Source organism: Sardina pilchardus, chromosome 3 (genome assembly GCF_963854185.1).
Source record: "Sardina pilchardus chromosome 3, fSarPil1.1, whole genome shotgun sequence".
NCBI classification, from domain to species: Eukaryota; Metazoa; Chordata; class Actinopteri; order Clupeiformes; family Clupeidae; genus Sardina; species Sardina pilchardus.
Genome location: NC_084996.1, coordinates 17567467 through 17586915, shown reverse-complemented (window position 1 = coordinate 17586915; position 19449 = coordinate 17567467). Strand labels below are relative to the sequence as shown.

The following is a 19449-nucleotide window of genomic DNA, read 5'->3' as shown; positions in this document are numbered from 1 at the left end:
CTGATCCAGGATTGTCCTGCTTGGCTGCGATTAACGCTGTCTGTGTTTCATACGGCAGCGCTTTTGATTCAAGCCGCTCTCTCAGTCATACTCTCTCTCTCTCTCTCTCTCCCTCTCCCTCTCTCTCTCTCTCTCTCTCTCTCTCTCTCTCTCTCTCTCTCTCTCACAGACACACTCACACATACACACACAAATACACACATATGAGCATGCACAAACACACACACTCTCTCTCTCTCTCACACAGACACAAACACACATATGTGACCATTCACAGCGAAATCAGTCGTTTTGCGCACATCGTTATTTTGAGAAAATCAACAATAACAAACTTCCGGGTTAAAATGTTGAATTTCACGTTTTCGCATAATTCGGCTGTATACAGTCTACAGTTTCATATCGTGAACGCATTTCACTGAAAAACCTACGTTTTGACTGTTAAACCCGGCGAAGATTCAACACATTTGCTGTCATTCCCGTTGTGCACGCGCCGCTTAAACAGGTGATTTCTCCTCTTCTGGCATATCGTGACAGGAGAACCATGTCAACTTTGGATGCGGTTATCTTAGCGATAGTTTGTGTAATACCCTCGATATACATATCGTTGGAAAGCTTAGTTTATGGCCGTTCACGTGAGCACAATAACTTAATTTACTAAATTTTACAGAAACGACTGGTTCCGCTTTACAGGGTCACATATATGCATATTCACACAGACACAAATATGCTTGTTTTGGTGCACTCACATACATCAAATTAGACTACACAGACTATTTTACAATAACTACATATGCTTGATAGTGCACAAACATAAATCTCACACACACTTTCAATGAAGGTTATGATAAAGCACTTTCTCTTTCTCTCTCTCTCTCTCACTCAAACAAGCACATAAACACACTACAAACACACACACACACACACACAGTACACACACACACACACACACACACACACAGGCACATGCCACACACACACACACACACACAAACTCATACACCCACACACACAGGCACATGCCACACACACACCCACACACACAGGCACATGCCACACACACCCACACACACAGGCACATGCCACACACTCGTTACATAACCCGGGTGCTTGCGCTGGCGGCCCACAGGTGCTGTTTACACAACGCGGTGGCGGCGGCGTTGTGGGCGAGTCGACCGAGCGAGGGAGGGAGTGCTGGGAGTCATCCCGCCGCACGGCCACCGTGTGGAGGCGGGCCGATCTGTCCGCCCGCTCTGGGAGCCGTGGGCAGCCACAGGATCTGACCAGCTCGCCCTCCGCTCCAGGTCAGCGTCCTCCGCCACACACAAGCCAACTGGCGCCACAGGCGCTACACGACCTTCGAAAACAAATGTCAAAAAAAAGAGGGAAAAAAGCCGGTGAAAGGGAAGGTCAGACACATACAAATAACAATGTCTTCCTCGTAAACAGAGCTTGGCTGTTTATAGAATAGAGTGAAAAGATGTCAAATGAATATTTATGAATCCGGCTGATGAACTCATTCACATCTCTTTATTCACAACGAGCCTCTATAAATGAGGTTAATTTAGTGTGTGTTGGGTTACACAGATAAAGTGGAGATTATTCAGTGTGTGTAAAAAGAGAGAGGGGGCTCAAGTGATGCTTCAGCAGATCATTTTAAAAGCATAATAGCATTCTAACAAGGTCATCATGACCAATGGAAGTTGCCGCTGTAGGTCACCCAAGGGAACACTTTTTCAATGTGAAAAGAAAAATGTCCAGGGTTTCCGAGAAGAGTCCCAGTGTAAGGGTGCTAACACAACTGTGCCTAAAACCTCACAGAGACCTTCTATTTCAATGCCAAAACAGATTCCTTTGTGAGGAGAGGCAACTTAGTTGTATGAAGTGCGAGACTGTGAGAAACGATCATTCTGTTTCCACTGTAAAAAGCCTTACCATATGATAATAAAAACTGTGTGGGCTCACAGCACCATATGTGAACAAGGCAAAAAAAATCATCTTGAGCTACTTTTGTAGATGCCGTTACAAGATTCTCATCGCACAGCCTGCGTTGAACACACAAGACCCTTTGTGTGTATGTTGAGATTTCTTGCAATCGATTTCACAAGGCTGGTGAGCCAGGCAAATGGTTTTTGAATTTCTACAGGGAGTCCAGCAGGTATGGGGGCATTATTGTCCTGCCGACCTTAAGCAGACTGAGATGAGCAGAAAAAGAGTTTGAAAAAGTTAGTAGTTTGAATAAGTTCACCGTCAGAACTTTGAAAAGAGGCCATTTTGCATATACTGAACGTGTCTGTGCTGAACAGCAGTTCTCATCACGACTGCCGGGCGACCGCTCGCCCGCTGAACGAGAGTGAGCCGAAACTTGGCTCGCACTTCCGTGGAGTCGCACTGAGCACGTGCATGTTCTCCATGACAGTCCCCCCCCCACCCCCCTCTCCTAATGCTGCATGAGTCAAGGCTGCTCATTATGTAAGACTTCATCCTGTTTAGATTTCCAATTGGGATCCAAGCACTTTGAGTCAGCATGCTGAGTTATTCTATGGATGCTAAAACAGAACAGTGGCATTTGGGGGGGGGGTGGGGGGGTTGTAAAGCACCTTTTACATAACACATGGCCAGATCGTAATCGTAATCTATCTGATACAGCGTGGCTGAGTGGATTGATATGTACATTAATTAAAGTCTGTCATTGTGCGCCTAATGAAAACATATTACCCCTCACACACATCACAGCGTTTGAAGAGCCTTTTAAAAAGATGAATTGGTGTGTGAGGTCAATTAGGACGAGTCAGTCGCTACAAGAGAACAACGTGTTAGCACGTTTCACACCTTTCATGATAGGCACGTGAAAGAGCCGTAGTGGCTTTATGCTCGCAGACTGATTAGCGTTAGCGTCTCGGGTCAAGGGGACAGACGCACTGGACCGACGCGCTCCGCACACAGCACAGTGAGGCGACGGGGACGTGAGAGTGGTGTCATGTAGCCCTGTGCTGTGCTGTGCTGTGCTGTGCTGCGCTGCGCTGTGCTGCGCTGTGCTGTGCTGTGCTGTGCTGTGCTGTGCTGTGCTGTGCTGCGCTGTGCTGTTCTGCTTGGCCGGGCTCACGCTGAGAGTGGGGGCCCTCTGGGGAGCGTCTGTGTGCCCGGGCGGGGGGCTGGGGGCTGGCTGGGGGGGGGACACTCTGTGATGGGCTGGACGGCGCACAACTCACGCTGAGCTCCGAGCCGCGGTGGAGCCGGGCAGGGTGGAACGGCTCGGCGTGGCGTGGCGCGGCTCGGCCGAAAAGGCCTCAGCAGCAGCTGGGCTTTTTGGCTTCATCACGCTGTGCGGCGCCTATCAAACGTCCAAGAAAACGTCCCTGCGAGTGAAAAAAGCACAGAAGAAGACAAGAGCGAGGTGGCCAGGGACAGAGAGGAGCTTTGAACTATGCGGCAAAGCCTGGCAGAGAATCTGAGTGGATTTATCCTCCTTGCGTGTGTGTGCGTGCGTGCGTGCGTGTGTGCGTGTTTGTGTTAGCAGTGTTAGACATCAATTGGATATCTCTTTAACAGAACACTATTGACACTAAGACATGGCTTTGTTCTCGAGGTGGGATCCGTGTGATGCAGATCCACACCTCCTAGTATAGCTGGTTCAAATCTGCTATGGCGAGTCATTTATTGGTTGTTCCCACTGTTTCAGTTAAGTATTTGGAAAAGCTCGGTACCGTGCAAGGGGAGGATACACTCTTGGATGTACTGCAGTGAGCAGACACTCTGGTGCAGAGGAATTTGTCACTGTCACAGGGGCCCCAGTAGGTTAAGATATTCCCCTTGAGTTCATGTAATTTAAGCCTGTCCTTTACAACCTCTGAGCCAGTCAAGAAACAAACAGTTACAGTGGGAAAGAGGAGCGAAGGTCTCCCTCCCCCCCTGAGCACCAGTCGTTGGGACGCCGCATTGTGTTGGAGAGATCATTCAGTTATCTGGGTCCCCACTGATGGCTGTGGAGTCATTTATTGAGCCGCAGCAGCTGCACTTCCTGCCACCTGACAAGAGGCTCTGCTGGAACATGACAGCATTCTGCGCCCACTAATGGACCTTCCTTTAAATGGGCCGCTGGAGTCGATTGTACTGTACTCTTGTCTTTGCCTCTTCACCACAGTTTCCCAAAGAGAAAAGATGAAGTATTGATCTAGGACACCTTTATGATATTTCAGTACCGTATACAGTTTCAGTCTTGTTATTGTTGTATTATCAGCGGAAAAAAAAAAGAGTTTTCTTTCACAACAACAAAAAAATGAAATGTGGAATTCAGTGTTGAAACTTTGGACTTTTTTTTGGACAACCACAAAAAAGCTTTTCTCAAAGAAGGGTTTATTCTCTCCAACTGTGTACCAGACTATGCACTTTGGGCAGGGCAGGTGGAGATGTAGGAGCCTGAGCATCTGGAGAACATGCTCCCCACCGAAGCAGAGAAGACAAAAGACAAGACATGAAAGGGGGTCAGGACAGCTGTAAGAGCACACACTAACACCTGAGCAGCCTGAGCATGGAGACACTGAGGCGGCAGAGAGACGGAGGAGAGAGAAAGCCAAGGGACATGACTGAGATTCAGATCAGAGAGAGAGAGAGAGAGAGAGAGAGAGAGAGAGAGAGTGACAGAGACAGAGAGAGGGAGAGAGAAAGTGTAAAATATCGGCTGCAGCAAAGCACACGAGCAGCACAAACAAACCAAACTGAACAAGGAGAGCAAAACAAAACAATGGCCAAGGGCAAAGTGGGATAATACAAGGTAACGTGTGAATGTCTGAGAAAATTAAAAATTGGGGCACTGCTATGCAGGAGGCTCTGTTATTGCTTGCAAACGGCTGGCTGTGGCAACAGCTGCACAGTGTTACAAACCGTTGCAATATTCATAAATGGAGTTACGGAAAATATTAAAAATGAGGGGCCTTATCGTGACCTGTACATGAAGAGAAGTGTAAGAGAAATAATGAAATTAGCTTTAAATGATGGAGAAAACAGGCCATTTACAGAGGCAATGATATCTATTTCAAATTGGAGGGTCGCTTTTTCTGTAGACATGAATGTCATATCCCTGTTCTTTTGGGTGCACAGTTGGTGAGTTTGAGTGAAGACGTAATGTTTTAGTACCACCAAAGCACAAATTTGTAACTGTCTATATCTGGGATTTTAAGGCTCTGAATTTGAGTTTGGCAGTGAAGCAGTGCAGTGACATAAGTTGTGTGGCTCAACTGTGCTTGTTACGTAAGGAAGAACGGAGGCCCAGTCTCCTCCATCCAGACTCCACCTACACCCTATAGCAGGTGGTGTCGTTTGGAACGCAACATGCATCATCATTCTCCTAAAAACTGGAGATATTCTAAAGAACTAATGGACATCTTTCTGTTGACTGAAAGCCAGATTTGTTCTGTTTGGTAGATCCCGATAATGCTGCACAGATCTGTGAAGTTCTCCCCCTCGCTAGGGACGTGATTACGGTCAGTTGCTTATCGTGTTATTCAAGAGGAAGGATCTTCATGTTATTTAAGAGGAGGGTTTTTTTTTTAAATCCATCTGAAGACTACTCATGTCTGCAGAGGAAAAAATAGACTTCTTTTCCTCTTTTAAACTTTCAATCTATGGTATGACACACAAGTGTCAATCACCCTCATATTCACAACACACAAAACCGCACAACAGACATTAGCTCACGGGTATTGCTTCACACCCTGGGGTGTGTCTTCCACAAACTATTGTTCCTTGAATTCTCACACAGAATAAGATACGTATTGTTATCAGAAATATATTCATTGATTTACTCATTAATTCATCAAGACTATATAGCTCCAAATTATGACAGTGGTCATATTATGCCCCACTACGTGGTACGTCTAGTTCGATTATTGTCAAGGCCCACTCCTGTTCTATTATGTGCCAAGCTTCATTGATGCTCCTGAAATGAACAGACAGTTGGCATTGTATTGTCTTCAACTCTTTTTTCTCCTCATGTAAATGTCAGCATGGATAACAGCCTCTGTATGTCATATTAGGCCCATCCAAAATCTACAAATGCTCTCTACATTTTACACTTTAGCTGGATTCCACACTTCAGAACTAATTACCCATCGCGCACGGCAAAGCAAGACAGTTTCGCTTCTTTTCTCAGGGGAAATGACATCCGTGTGATGCCTGAACCATCTCGGCATGCTTTGATCACTCCACCGCTCGTGGTGTGAACCAACATGTCATTTTGTACCTTTGAAGCTACGGGTCAGACTGAATCCCAAGCACTGGCTCCTGTTGATGAGCATCAGAACTAGATACACACACGTGCACGTTAATTAACTAGTCATCTTCTTAAGCTGCTGGTCTCGCTACCATCCCTCAGTGGGAGATCCTCTCACTGTGTACTCAGTGGAGTAGCTATGGACTGGCATATCGCTCTGATGTTTGCAGACACTGTACAAAAGGAGAATGTTACTATAAAGAAAAATCTCCACTCTTTACACACATCATCCTGCTTTATGGAGAGAAAAGAGTGTAGTCCATGCCTCCCCACGGGCTTCTGCTGTGTTTCACACGACTGCCAGCACAAAATGCTCTTGACCATCGTGCAAACGCGGAGCAGCCCACTACCACCTCAGCGCTCTGCCCCTCGATCAGAGGGGGGGCAGTTCATCGGTGACCACCGCAAGCTGTTTGGGAGAGTCATGGTCCTCCCCCAGAGCACATGGCCGCGGCGTGGCTCAGCCGGGCGCCGTGCTGCCAGGCCCATGCAGCGTGGTGTGTGGGACGACCACACACACACACACACACACACACACACTCTATTACCCGGGCAGCACGCAGCGCTGGCACTGCTGAGTAATGCCACGACACAAACGTGTTACACTGTGCTGGAACAGGCTCACGCCACGCTCACGCCACGCTCACGCCACGCCACCGCTAATTGGCTTTTTCTAATGGAGTGGCAAATGCCCAACATGTACAAATTCATTTCATTTCAGGAGATGAATCTTCGGGCTTCATCTTAAAGGTTCTGTTAGGAGATTAATTACTGTGATGAATGTGATTGATTACTTGCTCCAATTTTTCTATCCTGCTTTTATCACTGTTTATATATATATATATATATATATATACATATATTACTTCTGTTTGTCATCAAATGCACAAATAGTGTTATAAATATAAACTCACCCAGCCACACAGCAATGTGAAGTTGGACAACAGTGACAGTTCCCCCAGATGACAGTGACTAATGAGTCATCAGGTGGCCGAGCTGCTGCGCTGCCTAGAGATGGGACAGCTCTTAATCCGGATGCAGACACTGGCGTCCGTATTGACCATGTTTAACAGCACCGAGAGGCCCGGGGCGCTGCAGGCTACTCTGCATGCTGACACCGCTCTGCACCCAAGTCACCCCAGGCAATATCCCATTGACTTTCCCACTGGCCGCTACAGTGCACAGACTTGGGGAGCGAGGGGGGGTCTGAGGCGAGAGATCAGACCCAACAAATGTCTTAATGATTCTTAATCTTGATCTTGATGGATAAATAACATCACACATGGAAAAAGAAAATAGGCCTTTGTGTTTATCTCCCAATTAAAGAGAAATGCTGTTGCTGTTATTGATGTTGTTAAGCTTCTTTAGGCTCTCTGTTGTACCATCATGGATTAAGAGCTTTGTGAAGGTCAGAGAATGTCGTAAATCAATAATCAAATGGAAAAGCTTAAGCATTTACGGCATATAGGCACAAATGTAACTGCCGATCAAAGTATTTATGATGACGCCATCCATTTATGCTAACAGCAGACCCGGTGGCAATACCCTTAAGGGTGACCGTGCCTGATGTCCTCACTGACCAGGCATTCTCAGATCAATTTTGTACAGTATGCATGGGCCTTTTCACAGTCACTTATCATAGAGAATCTCCAGGACCCATATGTCCTACAGCAAATCCTCAATAGATGGAACATGAAAACAGCCTTTATCAATGGAAGAGCCTTGAGAAGCAGCAGACATGGTGTTCGGGAGGAAGAAAATAGTGCGTCGTGACCCAAACATCGATTTTTGTGACGGATGAGCAAATTTCAAAATGAGCCGTAGACTTTTCAAAGCAAGTCAATGAAAACATTTGCTATGCATAAGGCCTGTTCTGAAAAAAAGATGAACGGATTCCAAGAAATGTTAATCTGTCTGTGAAGGATGCCACCATATGAACCTCTTTCTTGAGAGTTTGTTCAGCTGAGTTGGTCTACAGAATGGCTATGACTGAGACTATGACTTATTATTCCATGGGTATGTTGGAACAAACCCTGGCTTGCCTCAAGGAGCACTTTGTTCCCAGTTGGCATGAGATAGTTGGGAAATATTCTCTTCTTGGAGCCTCAGATTCTCTCTCTCCTGTCAGTGCAGGGTTAGGGGCTAAATCATACCTCCCTCAACGCCGTGTTGGTTTCATAATGTTGTTTTCCAACAAAGCTTCATGTTAATTACAGTTTTAATATACAAAATTAATCACAATCAAATGAATCATTTATAGCCCAATTCATCATTATATGATTAGATTAAACATGCCTCACACATTTCACAACATAACTTCCATGATGTAAATGAGGAGGCATATTTCTCTTTCCTAATGTGTTTTCCTGCGGTGCAGTGGTGATACATTTCCCTGCCGTTTGTGCTTGCCTTTGCAATAGCGCCACACATTTGAAATGCATTAGCAATTTATCTCCGAAATCTCAAAGCGATTTTTATCAACTCCGTTTATTTATACAGTCTATGCACAGTCCCCATGACATCTTCTCAAATTGCCCATTTCCAAGGCCAAAGTCCACTGAGGTTCCGTTCCACACCCCACAGGTTCCACAGCAGTAGAGCCTCCACCTGCAGGGCACATGGGTTCTCCCCGTGGCTCCTGGTCCCTCTCTCAGGCCAGGGTGTTTAAGTGTGCATGATATCACAGGAGCAGGAGAGGAGGCTGTTTCTTCACCACCATCTGCGGGGTGGACGTGTCAGCGAGCCCAGCCAGGGGATGAGTAAGCCCCCTCAGCTGCTCCACGAGCTCCCAAGCTGTTGGACGGAGCTGGGGTGTGACTCTTCAAACACTTTTGTGTGTGTGTGTGTGTGTGTGTGTGTGTGTGTCCCGTTGCGAAGCCCAGGTGACAGATAAGGAACGCAGAGTGCCCGCGGAACTCTGAAGCACGGGCTTGAGCAGTCAGGGAGCAAAACTGTTTGGCTTTGGCCGCGAGGCGTGAGCAATTTGGCTTCTGATGAGCCCTCTGAGTCACGGTGCTGAAGTGGCCGCATGCACTCGGCCAGGAGGTGTGATGGCATGAGGCGCTAGCGCTCGTGATGGCGTACCAGAACGCACGCTTCGTCGATACCAAAGGCTGCTCCAAGCCTGGCTGCCTCTTTGAGATCAATTCTGACCACAACAGGAGAAAAAAAATGTTTTACAAATATGTATTTCATTTAGAATATTCATTTTAAAGAGGAATCATAATTCTCATTGTCGATCAGGGGGAAGACAAATGGGGGGATAGTGAACACAGACAGACAGCGGAGGGAAGAAGCCATTGATGTGAAAGTGTATTCATTATCCATCGTGCCCAAGTTCCCAGCGAGCTGGCTGAACCTCCCCAGCATCTGCAGCAAGGAGAGAGCCAGCTTTAGCTCCAGCAAAATGCTCATCAGTCCATGTCAATCATTGCATCATCTGGCAGGCTTGTCTTCCAAACATGTCTGCACTGAGACACAGGCAATTGTTTTGTTTTTTTATCATTATTTGGCATGGCACTCTGGCACAGAGGTGCTTCAAGGTGCCTAAAAACAGCGGTTTGGCTGCATCTTACTGTTTCTGGTGATTAGTGCGGTGGGGTTCAACTGTTTTCATGCCAGGAAGTACCTAGCTCCCCACTGCCGTATGGTTAACTCTGCAAGGAGCTATGACTGTACTAAAAAATATGAAGCACCCGAAAGAGTCAATTTTGCAGGATATTGACATATTTTAGTAGTTTCATAGTTTTTTAAGTATTCCTTTGGTGTGCTCGTCACTCACGGATACAAATGTCAATCTTCCAAAAGTTCCTACTGTCGTTTTACTGACGTTTTACTTATGCCCCTCGTTGTCTGGCCTCTTGATGCTTGATGTTTGATTTCATTTTTATATATTACTGTACAGTAAGTGTGTGGCTTCTTGGAAGAGGACTCTTAACAGTTTCCTTGAGCTTTATTTGACACAATGCCATTTGCAGTGTACGCAATTTGGAAATGCTCAAGATTTGACCTTACACAAAAATTCTACTTCAAAGTCTTTTGAAAACATTTTGAATGGCATTGTGAAAGACTTGATGCCCTTGAGGATTTGAAATCTCAGTGTTCTTTAACTTTATTCAAATAGGAGTTGCATTTGGGATGTAATAACCCAAAGGCTCCAAGATATTATTGAATGTTAAAGAGAGTGAACAACAGCCCGTATTTTTAATGCTCCCTTAGTTGACAGAAATATATTTCTATCGTGTAGCTGTTAAATTATGCAATATACCAGACTTCCCGAACTCTGTCCTCAACTAGCCTGGGATGGGCAGCCATCCATGAACCAGAACCACGAGGGAAAGCCTGGTTCTCCCTGCCCCACTCTGACCCCGAGGTCGTCCTGAGTGCCATACACCAAACCGGCCTTGGCAGCGCCACGCCACGCTGACTGCATGTGAGCTTAGTCAGGCACCAGAAGTTCAATCCGTGACCCCCGGCGTATCCAGCTGGACTACAGAACACGTTGAACACATTTTAATTTCAGTTGGGCAATCTCATTTCAGGTCTGCTGCATGAGAAGTTTGGATAAGTTACAATAGACTATTTTTTAAAAGAAACTTAATATGAAGACAAATGGCATATAGAGTGCAAAAATGATGTTTTTGCTATTTATCAACTGAAGCACCAATATTCATTCACATGAATAATTAAAGTCCTTTTGACGTTGAACTTGAGTTGCGAAATCAAAAGATCTTGCCTCAACTTACTCCTTTCCTTCTCGCTAGAGCTCGCGCCGTACAGAATCCCCCACGTAATTCAAACAGACTGACCAAATGCGAATTGTACCAATAAGTCCTCTCAGATGGGAATATGTGACGTAACTTGAACCTCATTCAAATCGACGACGTAGTCAAACACGGCGCAGTATATTAATCCGCGGAACATCGGTTGCTGTCATTTCAGCACCACTCACTGCTGTACTTCCCTGAGTTGGTTTCACCTCCGCATCTGAACATAGACAGCTGGACTCCCACCGCGTTGGACTGAAACTATGATGGATTAAGCTACTTTAAGACCGGGATTTATGTGGAGAAAGTTTTCCAATGTTTCCAATGTTAATCATTGCAACATTCACAGCATTTATTTAGTTAATGCGTAATGCATTACGCGTTAAATCCTTGGTGCGCTTTGCTGTTGCTGTTTGGTGATAGAGTGTTCATGTAATTTTCATAACTTCTGCGGATTTGTGGCGCTGTGCTTAGGAGCTATGCTTTCGGTTGAACAGCTTTGTCTTCGGTTTTCTGAAAAGTAGTGGTATGTCAGGTACCTCATACTGTCTGTCTGTCACGAATTTATTTGGAGACGCGTCGCCAATGTGGTCTTAACAAGGGCTAGATTTGTATCACAAGTAGACACCTGTTAGTCCGCACCAGCTGTCGGAATGATCACTCTCTTAATAGGAATTGTATACGTTTATGCGTTCGGGAAAGGGCAGGTCGCTCTCGCGAACGTTACAAAGGGCAACCGCTTTGTGTGCACTGCTGTGCCCGCGGGGGCTGATCTCAGCTGCCCCGTGTCCGCAACCAACCGAGTGCAGAGCGCAAGTGCTCAGGAAGAGGAACTGAGGAATACCATTGTCCAACTACGGGAAACCATTTTGCAGCAGAAAGAGACTATCGTCAGCCAACAGGGAACCATTAAAGAGCTCAACGCCAAACTTTCACGATGTGAGGCTCAGGCTCAAGATTCCCCGCGAGAGGGCAAAGGAAGGGGGCAAGGGTCGAGACGCAAGGACTTCAATAAGAACACTATGGGGGACCTTCCGCGGGATCCGACTGAGACAATAGAGCAACTTGGGAAGACCATGCAAACGCTGAAGGATCGCCTTCAGAACTTGGAGGTAAGACTGAAGTAGTCTAAAAGAAAGGGGTGTGGGCTGAAATATCCGTATATTGTTAGAGATGTGGGTTGAAAGGATGTGACATGTTTGATGTCACAGAAGAGAAATAAATTGACATGTGACCACCCGAAGAGATCATTCTTAATCTCGGCATGTGTCCACAACCAACATAAAATAATGCCATCCACTGGATGAGATTTTACTGAATGGATTTCCGATTCACTTACACAGTTACAAACAACAGGTTAATCGGGTCGATTTCTACGAGATAGATTATCTATATCACATATCTTATCTATATTACAATCGCAGAATCAGACAATCGCAGACACACCTCGCATGCAAAGCATATACACGCGTATTATACACGCATGCACACAGGCGAGCGCGCGCGTGCACACACACACGCGCGCACACACACACACACACACACACACACACACACACACACACACACACACATTACACACTATTAATCAATTTCAATCTTGCTGCTCATTTTACCATATGGTAAGTGTGTACTGCCATGCCTATAGTGAAGCTTGCTACCTTGTCTGCATTTTCATATATCACCATGGCACCTCAACTGTCCAAAACACTTCTCTGTTCTTACCTCTCTACAATGTAATATCTTAACCTCACATTTTGATAGTTCACACTAAACAAAAAAGATTTCTCATTATTTATTTCCCGATGGCAATGTCCGTTGATATTGTGTGTCCATCACTTGTCTAATGTTGTTGATAATGTGTTGGTTTCAGCAACAGCAGCAACTGCGCGTCAACGCCTCAGGTGCAACCTTTCCAAATGAGCTGCGCGACCTTCTCAGGCGCCGGCTGAGCGATTTAGAGAACCAGCTGCTGACTAAAGTGGCCGAGCTGGAGGAGGAGAAGGCGCAGCTGTACAACGAGACGGCTGCCCACAGGCAGCGCACCGAGAGCACGCTCAACTCCTTATTGGAAAGGATCGCAGAGCTGGAGAGAAGTAAGGCTCCCTTTTTAGCAGGAACGTATACGTTTAGTATATAATCACATAAATATACTTACATACACACATACAAAGATGCCTTCGTACATAAATACATAAACATTCAGTCAAGGTATGTACCACCACACTGTCCACCACGATGTGTAAGTATGTTAATCCAGAAGAGTGAAAACTACCACGTGCTTCATATCGGATATGAGGTTGCTGAGCCCAGGGATTCAAAACCTTGATCCCAGTGGTGTGACGTAACTTTCTGTTTTTGATCTCTGTGCTTGCTTCTGAGGTTGTTTTATGTGACGTTCATACATTTTAGAATGTTTTTTATAAGCTACAGTGAATTTGGCAAGATACAGACGTCTTTAGGGTAAAATTCGTTTCACTACCAGCAGTCAGACAGGCATGCGAAAACAGTGTCACACTAATGGCTCAGATAACATTTATCTGTTCATGATGGGTCAGACCACGGCTGTTATTTAGTCACAGCAAGTGACTTCTAACAAAATACAAAAATAGTACGGTCTAGTCATTTCAAATCCTGGAGGCAGAGCCATTCATTGCTAACTTAAGCACCATAATATACATAATATCCTTTATGGATATTAAGGGAGAGTCATCAGAGGCCCACCTGCCAGAGTTTAATCCTCAGATCAATGCATGGGCCTTGGGCCCGTGGAGATGACTGATTGTCCATTCATATCCAATGAGTCATCTGAGACTGAGCCAGTGGCTGACTGGAGCCCAGCCATCTGTCATGACCTTCATCCATCACTCTTGCTCATCTTTTCCCCTTACCGGCACCACAGGACACGCCTGTCACTGCGCTCTTTTTCTAACACTCCTCTCTCTCTCTATCCCTCTCTCTCTCTCTCTCTCTCTCTCTCTCTCTCTCTCTCTCTTTCTCCCTCCCTCGCTCGCTCTCCTGGCCTCAGGTAACAGCGCTTTCAAGTCTCCGGAGGACTTCAAAGTGTCTCTGCCCCTGCGCACCAACTACCTGTACGGCCGGATCAAGAAGAGCCTGCCGGAGATGTACGCCTTCACCGTCTGCATGTGGCTCAAGTCCAGCGCCCGGCCGGGCATCGGCACCCCCTTCTCCTACGGGGTCCCCGGCCAGGCCAACGAGATCGTCCTCATCGAGTGGGGCAACAATCCCATCGAGCTGCTCGTCAACGACAAGGTGGGCAACTCTCTGGACGGTGCACACTCCTGCACAGTGCACACACACGTGCGTCAACAGTGGAGTCGTCCATTTTGTGTATTCCAAGTGTCATTGCAATGTGTTGCAAAACAAACACACACATATACACACACACACATACACACAAACACACACACAGAGAAATACACATACACCCCCACAATATACAGACACGTGAAGTTATCCGTGTTACATTGCATTACATTTGGCTGACGCATTTTTCCACACAGTCATCACACCAGTCCTGGCCTGGTAATGACAGTGTTAATTGGCAAATGAAGGTGTGCGTGTGTAGCATCATTTGGGTGCAGCAGAGAGCCCGCTTGAGAGAACGTGTCAAGGCTAAGGAGCCGAAGCGCACAATAAATCATTGTGGGGAGAGCAGTGTTTTCCTGAGGTGCCAAAATAATTAAGTGGCGAGAAGCGGAGCGTAATTTCCCCAGCATGAGATGAAGGGTGGTCGTGATGCGACTCAAGTGGGGCATCTTGAGTAGTGTGTGAGGCTCTTAACCGCTAGCCCCCCCCACACACACACACACACACACCACCCTCACCCCCCCCGGCCCCCTCCCAACACGTCAGTTTGACATTTTATCGATGTAGGCAGCCTCCCTCCCAGCTCCCCCAAAACACCATGCATTATACATGTGTGTGTGTGTGTGTGTGTGTGTGTGTGTGTGTGTGTGTGTTTGCCAGAAGGATGCAGACAAACCGAGGCTTATTAATGCACCTCACAGACCATGCTTCATCCCTCTCGAGTAACAGCTCATTCTCTGCCCCTGTGCCAAGGCGGCATTCGCGGTTTTTCGGGGGCACCGTGGCTTTTTCCGTGAAACGAGCCACCGAAGAGGGGGGGCTTCCGTTCCGACTTACCCAGCGTTCGGCGCTGAGGCCGAGGGAGCTCTCGGCTGATGTAATGGATCAAAAGAGCCGGTGGCGCCGGCCCTGTCTTTAAGCGCTTCTCTGTGTTCATTAAAGATGAAGATGGTTGTAATGCCAAAGCTTTCTTTTGTAAGAGGACTCCTTCCTCCTCCTTCCACTCAAGCTTCCCAGAATTGAAATCGTTGCCATTGTACGCTGCATAGAAACACATCTGAGCGGTTGGTTTGCATTGAAGCTGTGTGAGTTTATAATTGTGTCGAGGAAGCGTTGGAAATCTGTGTTGCATGGATGTGTGTGGGTTAAGATGGAATAGGATATGATAAGATAAGAAAGCGTGCAGAATAGAGTGCTGATGAGATATGATCTGTCTTCTTCCCCATGTATAGGTGGCTCAGCTTCCCCTCTCCATCAGCGACGGGAGGTGGCACCATATTTGCATCACCTGGACGACCAGAGACGGCTTCTGGGAGGCCTACCAGGACGGCGAGCGGCTGGGCGCCGGAGATAACCTGGCCCCCTGGCACCCAATTAAGCCTGGCGGAGTGATCATCCTGGGCCAGGAGCAGGTGAGATCACAGAGCTCCGCAGCCTTCGGTCTCCTACACCCCATGGGGCCCGGGGAGAGAGAGGGTGGGGAGGTGTGTGTGTGTGGTGTGTGGAGGGGGGGGGGGGGGGTTTGGGGCGGGGCCCTGGGGATGGAGCGGAGCAATACATCACGGCCCTTTCTCACGCGACGCTGAGCAGGTTAGGTTACGTCACCTCCCATGTCGTCGCCGCGCTCTCCCACCTCGCCCCCGCTGGCACCACTTAAAGTGTCACCTCAGACGCCGTGTGTACACGTACGTACACTCCAGCGGGCGCATCTCTCCCCGAGTAAAGAGTATAAATAGCAGACATGTTTGCTTTGCAACGCTCCAGTGCGCTACAGCCATCAGAGTGGAAAATGTTGTAAATGTACGTTTAGCCTAATAGGCCGGGGCCCGTGGAATATGCATTATGCCCAAACACCTTATCCAGTGCTTAACTACTGTTGATTGGAGTAGTTGTCGGAGAGGATAAATGTAAGTTTGAAATCCTCAACAGTGAAACATCAAGAAGACCTGGGTTGAAAAAAAGACAAAAGAAAACAGCATTGTAGTGGAAATACCAATCACTATGTTTTATGGGAAATAGCAATCAAAACAATAGTACACATAAAGCTAAGTAGAAGCAGCATTCTAGTTTGTCTAGTTTCATGGTTCTATCAACTCCTTTGTCACAACCATACATGCGTGTTGAATAAGACTATTTGTTAACTACAAGAGGACGAGCAAGACTTTAGGAGGAACTGTAGAGAGCTAAACAAGTCAACAGGTGTGTGGACAGTATATACTGTATATATATACCTAACTGCCTTCCTGAAACACCAACAGGACATTGTAGGAGGAAGATTTGACGCAACTCAGGCCTTTGTGGGAGAGCTGAGCCACTTCAACATGTGGGATCGCGTCCTGCGGCCAGTGGACATCTCCGGCATGGCCAACTGCTCCTCCTACATGCCTGGCAACGTGGTGCCCTGGGTGGACGCTAACGTGGAGGTGTTTGGCGGCGCCACCAAGGCCGCCCTGGAGATATGCGAGGATCGCCTGTTTGATTCTTAAAGGGGGGCAAGTCTGCACTTTTTTTTTTATTTTTTGTCGTTGTGGTTTTCGTTTGTTCATTTTGAGGTCTGTCGTGGTGAGTTCACCTTCTTCTCTGTGCTGCTTTTCACACTTTTTTTGTGAGAAAAGGGTGACTCGCGCTCCAGAGTATTCACTGTGTTCTTTCTGAAAACATGAAACAAGGCAACTTTCACTGGTCTTCTTCTTGTCTTTTGTCCTTTTGTCTGTGTTAGCAGATGTGATGAATGGCAATCTAAAGCTGCTCATTTTGAAGTTAAACTTTCTCTTCTGTCACCAGTTGGTTAGATATGCTTCTTCTGTGGCTCACGGTAAATGAAAAAAAAGCAAATGTTAGAAAGCTGTTTACAATTGTGCAATTTATTTTTGTATATGCTTACACTTTAATATATATATATATATACTTAATCACAGAGGATTTTAGCATATCGTGGACAATCCAGATTGAAATGCATGGGATTATCAACGTTACGTTTGTGTCATGTGGTGTGTGTCTAGTCGGGCATTGTGATCAGGCTCTAGTGTGTGTAGAGCTGTGTGTGTCGGAGGGTCATAAAGATGTCTGCCAAGCACCTCTGCCCACTCACCATTTGTAATCACCACGGACGCCATTGTCTCTACGCGACACTGTTCCACCCCATTGTAAGTGTGGGTGCGTGTACAGTATGTGTACGTAGAGGTGTATGAGCTGTCTTGCGTGTAAAAGGCTTCAGATTAGCGGAGGGAACATCCACATTCTTGTAAATCTACGCTAATACAGCTTCCTCTTGAGCAGCTGCCATCCTGAGCTGATTTTCGTGGGGGCTCGGCCCGGCGAGGTTAAAAGCAAAGCCTCCAAAGCTGCCAGGGACTGGCGGGAATTCAGCCTGGGCTGAACGTCAGCAAGGCCCACGTGCGTGTGTGCATGTGTTTGTGTGCGTGGTCGGAAGTGGACCTGCTTAAGGGACCCTTGGTTTATGAGTACACGACCTTTAACTCATCTCTCAAAAGAAAGTCACATTATGAGGACAACAAAATGGTTGTTACGAAGGGTTTTAGTTTTGGACTGGGACTGGGCAAAACGCCAGTCAAGAACAACGCCAGTGGAACGCGCCATGCCGTACTGGCATGAGAAGAGACTGGTGAGAGGAATGATGCGTGTTATATAAATTCCATGTTTTTGGGACGTGACTCATAATTCAGCCGGGGTTATCCCCCCCAACCTGATGAGCCTTCGGCAGAGCAATCGTGTGCTGGGAAAAGATGAGGAGGGTTAGAGGGATGAGGGGGGAAAGTTAAGACCAGGAATTTCTAGAATGAAATGGTGATCATATTGAGGGCATTCATTATGTCAGAACGGGGCACTTATTTCTGCTCAAGACTAGTTTGCAGTCAATTTGTTTCATGAAGCATTATGAAATCCAAAATGTTTTGGTATTGCTGTGCAGTGTGTACATATGTGATCAAATGTGAATTTACCTTTTGCTTCAAATATTATTGTTTTCTTATTATTGCTTTTCTTGATGCCCTACTGACAACACCGCAATGCCTGTCAATCTTACACATACTGTGTTGGACAAGGAATTCTGGGAGAAAAGGGAACTCTTGATACACCATTATTCTTTAATGTAAGATAAGGACTATATTTTGTTATGATTTAGCCTTGTACGGTAAATTGATTATTTCTAAATGTGCAGTGTATCAGTCCATGAGCTATGCTGATTCACTGGTGCTGTTGTCTAAAGGGCCGTTCACACCAAGAACGATAACTATAACGATAACTATAACCATGACGATAAAATCGTCCACACTGGCCAATGACAGGAAAAGTCTCTCCTCATGTTAATGAATGTGATTGCTAGAATATTATGGGTTCTGATTGGCTGTTAGCTTTTTATCGTTCTCAAAATCACTCTGAAAGTGATCAACAACGATATCGTTCTTCATGTCGTTATCATTATAGTTTATGTGTGAACGTTGTCATTCATATTAACGAGAGCGATATTTGTTTATAGTTATCGTTATTGTTCTTGGTGTGAACGGCCCTTTATACCTGTCTACCATGCACTTTGGCCCCACCTGGAATGTTGCAGAGATGTATACTATAAATTATTGACCGATCACTTCAGACATCTGAATGTTGTTGTTGTTGCATTGTCTATAAATATTTCATAAATAAGACGTCGGGAAAGAAAAACACAGCACTAGCTCTAAAAATGTGTGTTAACTTTTCTACACTCAAAAGACAGTGACTTTTTGAGAATCTGTCATGTATGTACTTCTCATTTTGTATCAGAATGTAAGAGATTACTCACAATCATAAATGATATGGTTTCAATGGCCTTTTTTTTCTTTTGGAGCACCAAATGTGCTTTTGTGGGTTTGCCCAGGGATCAGACCTCATATTACCACACTTTCGCCGCAGTGAGAAATAGGAGAAGGGACTGGAGCGAGAGAGGAATTTAAAAATTGATTTGCTGTCATTCCTTCTTTCTGTCCCCTCCCAAAAACGATGTATTCTATGCTTTTCAATGTTGAGGTGTGGATGAATGCCCTTTTGCACCCAATAAATGAATGTTTCATAATTCATGCTCGTCTTGTA

At 46.1% G+C, this 19449-nt stretch overlaps 1 protein-coding gene across 1 annotated transcript; it reads left to right on the top strand.

The window, feature by feature from the left end:
* Nucleotides 1-11536: 11536 nt before the first annotated feature.
* On the top strand, nt 11537-17274 carry nptx2a (neuronal pentraxin 2a). The gene is made up of 5 exons (XM_062531153.1): nt 11537-12146; nt 12908-13130; nt 14063-14307; nt 15597-15776; nt 16623-17274. Exons 1-5 carry the CDS (start codon nt 11688-11690, stop codon nt 16848-16850), a joined length of 1335 nt encoding a protein of 444 aa, XP_062387137.1. The 5' UTR covers nt 11537-11687; the 3' UTR covers nt 16851-17274.
* Nucleotides 17275-19449: the final 2175 nt, after the last annotated feature.